This window comes from Penaeus chinensis, chromosome 35 (assembly GCF_019202785.1).
Source record: "Penaeus chinensis breed Huanghai No. 1 chromosome 35, ASM1920278v2, whole genome shotgun sequence".
NCBI classification, from domain to species: Eukaryota; Metazoa; Arthropoda; class Malacostraca; order Decapoda; family Penaeidae; genus Penaeus; species Penaeus chinensis.
In genome coordinates, this window is record NC_061853.1 from 31,973,257 (window position 1) to 31,984,897 (window position 11,641).

The 11,641-nt window shown below is 39.8% G+C and overlaps 1 protein-coding gene across 1 annotated transcript in view; it reads left to right on the forward strand.

Moving 5' to 3' along the window:
* LOC125044283 overlaps positions 1-11,351 on the forward strand; it is a 28,492-nt gene extending 17,141 nt beyond the window's left edge. Inside the window, exons 17-22 of the mRNA XM_047640872.1 lie at positions 1-134; positions 643-764; positions 3,983-4,107; positions 4,310-4,466; positions 6,084-6,272; positions 6,393-11,351. The exon at positions 1-134 is cut by the window's left edge and continues 5 nt beyond it. Of these exons, the coding sequence (XP_047496828.1) occupies positions 1-134; positions 643-764; positions 3,983-4,107; positions 4,310-4,466; positions 6,084-6,272; positions 6,393-7,364 (1,699 nt within the window). The 3' untranslated portion in view covers positions 7,365-11,351. The remainder of the gene's footprint in view (positions 135-642; positions 765-3,982; positions 4,108-4,309; positions 4,467-6,083; positions 6,273-6,392) is intronic.
* Positions 11,352-11,641: the final 290 nt, after the last annotated feature.

Sequence of the window (11,641 nt, forward strand, 5' to 3'; positions counted from 1 at the left end):
CTTGCGTCGTGAGCGGCTGGAGGCGCACATGGCTGTCCATGGCAATGAGACGGAGAAGCCCTTCCGATGCAGCCTCTGCCTCAGACGCTTCTGTAGCAATACAGCCCTTAACACACACATCAAGTTTCATATTGGTGAGTTGTGCATCATGCTGAGGTATTTAGCTGCTGTGTAAAGTTTTGGAGCTGGTAAGATATGAGTATGTGTTATGTGCAAAGATATTTTAAATGCACTTTTCTCAGTTTTGGTAACTTTCTATTTTCTGTCTTTGACTTAGAGAGGTTCTTTTCACCTCATAGTAATATGAATGCAGTTTCTGAAGATATTGTGTCCTCAAGTTAATTAACTGTGAAAAGTGATTTTGAAGATCAAATGTTTTGACAGTAATTTAAGCATACATAAAAAAAGATCAGTAAGACAGGAAATCTCAATATTCATCTAGCTTTTGGCACTACCGAGACTGACATTAAACAAGCCAATCAAAAATCCTATCACAGTAGAGCCATCATATGGGTTCAGAGAGAGAGTAGAGCGCAAAGAGCACGGTAGATAAGCGCTCACTTGCCTGCTCAATACTTGGCGAACACGCGTTTGCACTTAGAGTGTGAGGAAAAGATGAGCACTAATGTCCTGACTTCACAGAGGGCAGTAAAGGCTATGACTGCCCGATTTGCAGGGAGGGATTCTTCTCCGTAGCCGGGCTGAAGTCCCATGTATCCTCACACTGTGTCAATGGGGAATACGCTTGCCCAACTTGTAAAAAGGTAAGTGTTTGGTTCGGGATGTGCATGGGTGTAGGTGTAACATTTTTGTATTGCTGATTGTGTAATTTTTTGCATAAATGTGTGTGTGTGTGTGTGTGTGTGTGTGTGTGTGTGTGTGTGTGTGTGTGTGTGTGTGTGTGTGTGTGTGTGTGTGTGTGTGTGTGTAAGAGAGAGAGACAGAGAGAGAGAGAGAGAGAGAGCGAGCATAGTGCAGGTGTTCTTGCATGCAGTGTGTGTGTGTGTGTGTGTGTGTGTGTGTGTGTGTGTGTGTGTGTGTGTGTGTGTGTGTGTGTGTGTGTGTGTGTGTGATAGAGAGAGAGAGAGAGAGAGAGAGAGAGAGAGAGAGAGAGAGAGAGAGAGAGAGAGAGAGAGAGAGAGAGAGAGAGAGAGAGAGAGAGAGCACATAGTGCAGGTTTTCTTGCATGAAGTGTTTGTGTATGAATGTGTGAGGGCAGTGTTGGTGTTCTTCCATGTAGTGTGTGTGTGTGCATGCATGTGTGTATGAGAGAGAGAGAGAGAGAGAGAGAGAGAGAGAGAGAGAGAGAGAGAGAGAGAGAGAGAGAGAGAGAGACTGAGTGAGTGAGTGAGTGAGTGAGTGAGTGTGAGTGTGTGAGCATGTGCACTACGGGTGTTCTCGCATGCCGTGTGTGCGTTTGTGCATGTCGTGTGTGCGTTTGTGCATGCGTTTCTGCGTGCACGCGTGTGTATGTATGTAAGTCCATGTTTATATGTATGTATGCTTGCATGCATGTGTATTTAGTTTGCAGTCATATATGTGTATTTTTCTGTGTAAAGTTTAAGCTTGTTAGGATGTGTATCTGATTGTGAGGGTGTTTGTTACATAGTATTTTTATAGAGTGATATAGTAATAATATATTACAAGATTGTATTATTGAAAAAAAGTCTATTAGTGGCAAAAAGTTTTTTTTTTTTTTTTTTTTTTTTTTTTTTTTTTTTACAAATATATCAAGCTGGTTTGAATGCATTTAAGTTTTCATTTGTACAAGATTTTTTCCATGATTATGAAAACAAACCAGGATATGGCAACTTTTTCACTGTATTCAGTCAGCACCAAAAGTAATGGGATGACAAATTATCAAGTACCCCCTCTTTATACCCATTGAAAATGCCATATGTATTTGAGTGGCTAACGTAGGGCGAGGGGTGGAGTTTGGTTACCCAAGTGTACTTATCTCCTGGCAGTGTGCCTGAAACACTGATAATAAGAGGATGAGTTTTTGTGATTACACTGAACACTTTTTTTTTTCCCCCCTTCTCGACTTGCCTTCAATTTTTAAGTGTGTGTGTACAGAAATTCTTTGAGTATCAGAGCTCTCAATGGAGAAAATTGCAGCTGTTGCATCCCATCTTACTTTAGGGGAAAGTAATAAGTAAATTTCCACTCTGACCAGAGTTGCACTCCAAACAGTCCAGCCCGGGACTAAGAATAAGAATAAGTCCGATATGCGAAGCTGAGCTTCGCCCGGGCTATGCCAACGAGGGGAGCCCGGCCTGTGTCGACTAATGCCGACTCGCTAACGTGTGTCAGCTGGTGCTGACTCGTCTTAGTCCTTACCCGCCGTGGTGCCCAGTCACAGCAGTAACCTCCAGGCGACAATTGCAACTTCTCGCGAACCGCCGACCCCTCGGATGAGAGGCCGACACGTTACCACTGTACTAGCCCGGAGGCTGGGACTAAGAAGATCACAGAAGATGGAGGCATGAATCCACCCCATCACAAATTGCTCTGGGACACCCTGTGAAATAACTAATTGGACTCTTAGACTCATATTGCATCATGTAAAGGCTGAGTCCCATGTGACAGAGAAAAAAATAAAGGAACTGCTGCTGAGGGAGGTGAGCATTCATAACCTGGAGCTCTGCATACTTCCCAGATTGGGTCACATCAGGTCCAACTGCCTCGTCCTCGCTCTCTCACCAGCAGGCGCTTCTCACAACTCACTGCTGAGACCTGACTGGTTGACACAGACACCTCTCAGCTCTCTTGTTACACAGACCCTTGTACTTAAGCTTCAGGATCTAGAATCGAGATCATCAACCTACAATCCTCCAGCCGCACTTCAGCAAGCAGCAGCAGCACAGGACTCCCCAGACCTTCGCCGACTGGGTGCCTCTCCGGCTCTCCCGTAGAAATCCACTTCATCTACAGCACCAAGCCTCAACAGTGGGAACTCACACCCACTACAATTACTCCCTAATGAGACAATGACCAGTTCAAGTGATAGATTCATCCTATCTACAATAGTATGATTCAGTGCAGCCTCAAGGATGACTTCTTTTATGAACACAGCCAGCTGTGACGAAAACCATTCCTCACCAAGAAAAAAGACAGAAAAGGGTTATATTTTTTAAAGAAATATTTGAATCAGGACGTGAAGAGAATGGAGCATATATAGTGGACTGACAAGGTGACCAGTGACTGGAAACAGGAGGGAAGATGTGGATGAGGCCAGGCACAGAAGCTACGATCAAACGCCCTGATTCAGTTATGGTATTGGGTACCTTTGCATACCATGAGACAGGAAAGCTTGTACTGCCAAGGAACGTGAAGCAAGGACTGCTACTTGGAGCTGCTCGCTGAACTTCTTGAGGACTGCTTCGGCTGCAGTCCAACATATTCCAACAGGACAATGCACTGGCCAATAGTGATGCTGGGGAATTCCCCAAATTTGATCAACATCGAGAACATCTAGGGGCTCATGAAGAGGTGCCTTGAGGGAGGGACATCTCGGCCGTACCTCAGCTTGTGGATCACCGGCACAACATATTGGGAAACTTTGAGCCCAGTCTCTTTCAGGTTGGTGGAATCTGTCCCATGATGCATGGCAGGCTGTGTGAAGTGTAAGGGATTTGCCACCAAGTACTACAACCAGTAGGTACTCCTTCCATATTGCTATTGATGTTGAACGCACCTTGCACAGAGCCATTACTTATGGTGCTGACTGTAGTCACCTAATCTCTTTATTTTATTGATATCTCTGAATGTTTTGATTTTTTTTTCTTAAAAAAAACAAAAAACAAAAACAAAAAAACATACAAGCTGATGCATTCTTACTAGTTTTAGAACAATAAACAGTACCCAGTAACTATAAAAATCTGATAATGTTTTTGAGATATATGTATCCTCCCATAACCTCATAAGTCATATAGATAACTGTCCTTAGTCCTGTTATTTATTGTATTTTCCATTCTGACAGGTTTTCCCCACGTACAGTAAGATTCGCCGGCACATTCGTTCATACCACGCCATCATGCCTCACACATGTTCCATATGCAGTAAGGAGATGCCATCTGTGGACAAACTCAAGATTCATATGCTTAGGTGAGCTGGTCCCTCTTCTATCTCTTCCTTCTCCTTTTCTTTCTCCTCCATCTCGTCCTCTGCCTCCTCCTCCTGTTCCCTCTCCCACTCCCACTCCTACTCCCTTTCTGTGTATGTGTGTTATTAGCATCTTGATATAGAAGTATATCATTGAACATTAGGGTTTATTCATTTTTATAAATTTATTCTCTCATTCTTGCAGTCATTCAGAGCGCCGTGACTTCCTATGTCCAGACTGTGGCAAGAGGTTCAAGCGGAAGGACAAGCTCCGTGAACACTCTAAGCGCATGCACTCTAATGACCGTGAGGCAAAAACTTCTAAAGCAGTCGCCAAAGGACCCCCCAAGTTTGTCCCAAAGGTATTGTGTGAGAGGTAGAGGGAAAGGGTGAAAGAAGTCACAGTCACAGAGTCACAGAGATGTCTTTCTTGCCCTATGTCTCTTAGCCTCTTTTCCTCAGATCATGGGATAAAAAAGAGGGAGGGGAAGAAGGATGTATTTTATTGGAAAAAAAGATAAGTGGTAATGAGACAGAGAACCATAATTGAATGAATAATTAGATCAGTTCAAAAATTCAATGAAATATGAATCAGCATTATTTTAACCCTACAATAATGGTGCCAGAAATGTCTTTGTCACTCATTCTGTTGAATTCTGGCAACTGTCGAGCCGTTTGGCTGGGGAGTTCACCATGTATAGCAGAACTTCCCACTCAACACGCTTTAGTGAGTCATGACGCATATAGCAGTACCCATCATGATGAGCTGTTTTTTTGTGACAGCTATAGGCTAGCCTGGCTACAAGAGGTTACCCCAATGCCAAAGGGCATGACATGTACATACGTGCTATGCCCACTGTGAGTTACTTGTTTGATTGTTTTGACACATAGATGGCTACACTTGTACTAAGTCACCAATGAGCCAGTTACGAGTACTGCCCGTCTAGCCCGTTCACCCTTTTCTTTGATTTACAAAATATTTTACGTTATCTTATTTTGCTGTTACTAATATTAAAAAACATTATACTAATGATAATGTTTATAATAAAAATAACACCATCGATATTCATAGCGCAAGTAAAAAATAAGTTTTTCCTGCCAATTCAAATCAGGTAAGGTCACAAGGTCTACTAATTGACTCCTTTGTGGCTAAGCACTAGCAGAGCCATCTATGTGCAGAGGCATTTCACAAAAAATATAGAAGATGAGCACAGCATTTTCCCCATTTTTTAGTCATTTTCCCCAGCGGTATTGGGTTAAAGAGGATGCTGTGCCAAAGCCATTAGTTCATTTTCATTTCTAATGGTTACAACTTCCTTAGAAAACGGTAGATCTCTTTTGATATCATTCTTGTCATGTGAAAGTAACGTTTCAGAGTGTTTTAAGTTTTATCAGCATTATCAGTGTACATACAGATGAGAAAGTAGTTCATTGACTATGATATATTAAACTCTATTTTTCCCTCTTTCTTTGTTTTGATTCTATTTCTAAGTGTCTGTTTGCCTCTGGCTCCAGACTGCAGAAAGTGTTTATATTTCACTTTTGAGGATAGAGCTTTATCTGATTTTTTTCCCATGTCTTGTTTAGTACTAGTACCAGCCTCAGAATTAAGTGTTAGTAAAAAGATGCTGTTGTCTTTTTAATGTTAGTTTTACTGTTAGTCTCAATAAATTTGCCTTATTTATTGCTTTACCAGAAGCTCTCTATCAGAACAGCTTTGGTAAACCTTTTTTAGGAAAAAGATAATTTTATGCATGGGACACTCCATTTTGGGGTGTATATATAGTGCTTCTTCAAGACTGGTGCTGGTGCTTTATTTTCAACATGAGGCCTCTACTGTTACTTCCATAAACTTAAAATATATTTGATTTTAGTAAGTCTCCAAACCTATTATCTTAGTGCAGTACAACAGCATTGATTTAATCTTATCTCTATGAAGTGTCTAAGAAGAAGAATTGCTTCTCCTTTTCCTGCCATAGGTTGATCCTGCTGATTACAAACAGTTTTTGTACAAGTGCCACACCTGCCTCTTGGGGTTTAAGCGGCGTGGCATGCTTGTTAACCACCTGGCCAAGCGTCACCCAAACATTGACCCGTCAACAGTACCTGAGCTAAACCAACCCATCCTCAAGGCAAAGAGATGTTACAGCTGCCAGCATTGTGATAAGGTAATTTAGGATTAAGCATTAAGTGGATATTTGAGGTGGTTTATATGCTATATTGTAAGTTCAGAATGGTTTGTTTTTTGGGTATTATGAGGTGTAGATGGACTTCCACAACTTTTGCAGATGTACCGCAGCAGTAGTAAGAGGAAATTACACATCCTAAAGTATCACCCTGGAGCAGAGCTTCCCCCGCCTTCCACCAATCACAATGAGAATGAGAATGGTGAGGTTCCTGCATATTCCAAGACATACCCACATCCATGCTTATGGTGCTACCGCCAGTATACAACCCGGGCCCGGCTCCTGCGGCACCAGCGGCACCACCACCCTGACCTCTGCAACCACAAGTCACAGATGAAGGAGTACTCGGCTGAAGCACCTGAGGCGGCAGTGGAAGAAGATGAGGCTCAGATGGAGGCTCCAGCAGGCTTGTCAGGGGAACTAACCCTTGGAGGCCAGCTTGTCACTGATGCCAGCATCTTGAGGAACCATCGGTTAGTAAGTTTGACCAGAGGAGAGTCTGAGGAAGCTGGTGTGGAGGTGAAGGAGGATGACCTTCTGACCCAGGCCATGGGGGAGATCACTCCCCTCAGTGGTGGGGAGCAATATGTGCGCATAGTAGGCACGGGAGCAGAAGGGCAGCAAGTAGTTGTGGGAACAGCCCAGGGTGGACGACCTTTGCTGGTGAGTAGCGATGGAGGTCAGCAGGGTGCTACCCTGGCTCTGGTCACCACAGATGGCCCAGAGACAGTGACACTCTCTCTCCCTGCAGGGCAGTTTATCTCTCTTATACCTGGCTTGCCTGTTGCGGGCACTGCCTCAACAGTGACCTCAACCTCACGGACTGTGACTAGTGGCAGCAGTTCAGTCAACATACACACTGTTGAGGGACAGGATGGGGCAGGCACCAGTGGAGACCTTCAAGGGGAGGGTGTCCCAGCTGCCATCAGGATGGCCCAGGGTTTTGGGCAGGCAATAAGTGGGAGTGAGGCTGAGGGTGTTGAACAGGTGGTGCTGGAGACCCACCCTCCCTCATCTCCCTCAGCATCTGTTGTGTGGCCTCAGGCTCTGACCTTTGCCAGCACCCCAAACTAACAACTATGATCTATCAAGATGATGTTGCAAAATAGCTGTAACACAGATTGGTTGAGAGTTATCAATGCATGAAAGGATTTAAACAGCTTGATCAGAGGTATTCAACAGTATCATGCAAATACCAGGGTATTCTGCTGGTTAGCTGGGGTCATTGACCTGGTTTTGGGTTGGGTTTTTGCAGTGCTTCTGAGATCCATTTAGACTTAAGGTAATCCATGGAGTATGGGATGTTTTATACTAGCTGCAAAGGTAAATATGGTAAAAATATTATTTATTGACTTCTTAGAACTATCTTTGAACAAATTTCAAATCTTCCACAAGGAGCAATATATATTCATTTGTGAGACGTATATGAAAGACCAATCTCTGTTACTGCTTTTAATTAACTACACCTCTTTCTTGATATTATGTAATGTATTTGAATTTCCTTACTGAAAAGTATTTGTGATATGTTGTCATGTCCATGCAAGTTACAAACTGCATATCAAGGTAAGCATCAAAAGTGCATCAAAAATAAGATGTTCTTGAAGAATTGCCAGGCATATCATCCAAGGCCTTAGGTGTAGTTGCTAAGGTGTTCATGACATTGTTGTTATGTTTTATATGTATGATTTCCTTTTTTTTTTTTTTTTTTTTTTTTTTATTAAATGTTGCTGTGCCTCTGTTAATGTGAGAGAGTAAGTTATTGTTTTGGGGAGGATCTCCTTTCGTGATGATAATTTCTGTAACTATATGTATATACAACTCTGTATATATACAGTATGAGGTGGCCATGCCCAAATAGTACATATTGTACTAATGAAACTTATATGATTCAAATTTTGTTTAGGACACCACCTTCCATTTTGTAGCCAAAAGAAAATGTATCATGTTGGAAGCAAAGTGAATTTAAAATGATGTGACCTGAACTCCCCCAACCCCCTTTTCTTTTTTTTCATATTTAGCCCTGGTCACAAGTGTCAGTTCACCAAACATTGTGTATAAAGTGAAATATCAGTATTGCCTTTTAAGAAGCTGCTGCAGGAAACCATGTCATGCATCCTTTTACATAATCTTATACTCTTGGTAAATCAGGAAGTTTTTCTCATAAGTGTAATCAGCCAACAATAAAATGAAATTACTTATACAGTGATAGCTCTTTGCTAAATGGTTAAGAAAGTTAACACTTACTACCATTGCTCTGCCTGGGGTTCTCAGGATTGCCTTATTAGGGTATCATTCCTATTTCTTGCATTTGAGGAATTAGGCTTTTGAGGTTGTGAAGGGTGGATAAAAAATAACTTGTTTGTTTTTCGTTTTGCTTGTGTTCATTTTTCTTAAAAACATTCAGTACATTGGTACATTCAGTTGTCATCATATTTGGAAGTATTTTTAAGGATAGAACTGACCTGAATATAAGTGTACTTTATTTATTTTAATTGTGAAATTTGCTTGTGTTACAGGCCAATATTATTGAGAGTGTTTTAAATGATTGACGGACAACATTCAGATGTAGTTCATCATATATATTAGAATATAATTTACAATAACTTATTATTTGACTTGTGATCCATATGCAAGTGTCCTCAAAACAGGGGTAGAATTTTAAAACTTCAAAGGAAAGGAATGACATTTGTATCAAGTGTTTTGCAGTGGTTCACATCAACAACAGTAAGCTTTTGCATAGGTGGCACAAACATTAAACTCATATTGTATTTTGCTCAAATTGCAGCACAAAGGGACTTGGTAGGTTGGGTAGGAACATGAAGTTTCTGAAATAATGTGTTTCAAGCCACACACAAGGCCCTGGCCTCATACAGCCATTCTGGGTAATTACACGGAAGGCAATCACACAACTCGTCTGTATGGTTAGTTAATTCTGTGCCTTGGCTGGAAGAAAAATAGCTCTTTTAAAAATAAAGTTTGAACTTTTGTTGTCAAATTGATTATATTATATCTTGCACAAAGAAATTCAGGCCTAAGGTAGGTGCTCTTTCTGGACTTTGGACATGGAATTGTCACCCTTTATGTTTGCATGTCAAACATTGGCTTAAGGGTGTGAACATTAAAATCCAGTGTCATCCTCAGACTTGCATTATCTTTTCCTCTTGGCATCCCCTATTTTCGTATGTCCATACTCTGTGGGTGCCATGGGTACACTGATCAGCCACTGTGTTCTTTTAAGTACATTCCATCTTGGTGCTCTAAACATGATTCCTCATAGTGTTGGAAGTAGTTGTTGGGTGTCTGTATTATCCTGCCTTCTGCCTATCATCAGTTGTTTCGAGTAGAGTGCATCACAAAAGACAGCATTCCTCTTTTTATGATGAGATGGTTAAGTTTTCAATGTCCTGAACAGTAGTATAAACATAAGATAAAAGCACTAGTCAGAAAGAGAGGTCATTCAAGATGTGCCCTGATATCTGAAGCAATGATTAAGACCCAGAATATGGACTTATTACTATCCTATGTTGAATGCTGCAGCATCTTGCCTGAGGAGAATCAGTTCTCTTGCATTTTCATGAGTTTATTATTATTTGCAAATTTTTATTATTATTATTATTTTCTCTGTGTTACTTTTCTGAGTATCTTCAATCATTTGCTTATTCTGCAACAAATGAAACCATGAGAAATGGATTTTTAATAACAAATGCAAACAAACTGTACAGTTATTATTATTTGTCTGATGCTGTATGTATTTATGTATGTTTTTGTTTTTTTTAAGTATAGTAGGATATTGTACTTTTATGTGTCTTGCAAGATGGATTACAAGCTTTTGTTTAATGAGAGTGGGCTTTATAGAATGTAGGAATAAGGCAGTTGGCTCTGCTTAGGCTGATGAATTCTGTGATGCTGTTGTGTAATCCTGGAATCATTCTACTGGAGATAATCCCAGGGATATAATGCTGAGGTTACAGGGTTGCTTGTCTATTAGTAAAGTTTATTGGGAAATATCTGACAAATTATTAAAGTATAGTACAGTGTAATTCTTAATTTTAGTTATTTATGAACACATTTTCACTTTTGGAGATGGTAAGGCCTTAGATGCTCAAAGTGGACCCAAGTCCATGTATGAATAGAAGGAATGGAGGATTTGTGATGATAAACACAGGGTTGTTTATGTTATGTTTGAATGTTTTAAGTTCAGGCATGCAAGGATATGGTAAGTTATTGCTTTGTATAAGGTCTGTTCTCTAATCCATTTAAGAATATATGAAAAGTTTTTGTATGGGTAAGTGTAATAAGATATATTTAGCACAAATATATGTGCATATGGATGCACAGCTAAACATGCATTGAAAGAGAAACATAAAGATACACAACATATGAACTCAGAAATGAGCGTACATATGCACACTCAAACACACGCTCATTCAACAAGTTGTAATTGATACTAATACATTACACCAAAAGAGTAAGCAATAAAGATACAGACTTAATTTCCCTCTCAGCATGTGCAGAGAGAATGTACACTCATTACTACTTATTATTTTTATTATTGTTGTTGTTATTATTATTATTTTTTATTATTATTATTATTATTTTTTTTTTTTTAGAATGTCTTATATATTGTCTTGAGGTTGCTGACTTTTAAGCATTTACCAATCAGCAACTTCAAAAGTAGCTTCAGAGCCTGAGTTGTCCAAACCTAAAGTGCTCTTGAACTTTGCAGATCTCAGATTATATATATTACAGGATAAGTCAGTTACTTGTCTCAGAGAAAGTTTAATGCATTTTTTTTTTTTTTTTCCAGCCTTTTCCTAGGTAGTAATCTATAACAAGAGGTTAGAAAAGTTTCAGTTAATGTTGCATTGTGAAAGAAATAGACACAATAGAGGAAAATAAATGATTTGTCATAATGAAAGGGTTGGGTGAGACCATAGTAGAAATTTATCAAATGAAATTTTGTTCAAGGAAAACTGCAAAGCTAATTTTTTTTTTAGGAGTAACATAAGCTTCAGGTCCTAACTTCATAACTCAAATGTGTTTTCCATTGGCAGAGTAATATAATAGAAATATATAAATTTGTTTTGTATGCAAAAAAAATTTTTTTGTGTGTGTATGTGTGTATGTGTGTGTGTGTGTGTGTGTGTGTGTGTGTGTGTGTCGTGTGTGCGGGTGTGCGTGCATATATATATAATATATATGTATATATATATGTATATGTATGTATATATATGTATATGTATGTGTATATATAATATATGTATATAAGTATTATATTATACATACATACATACACTATATATATATATATATATACACTTACACATACATATATACATGTGTATATATGT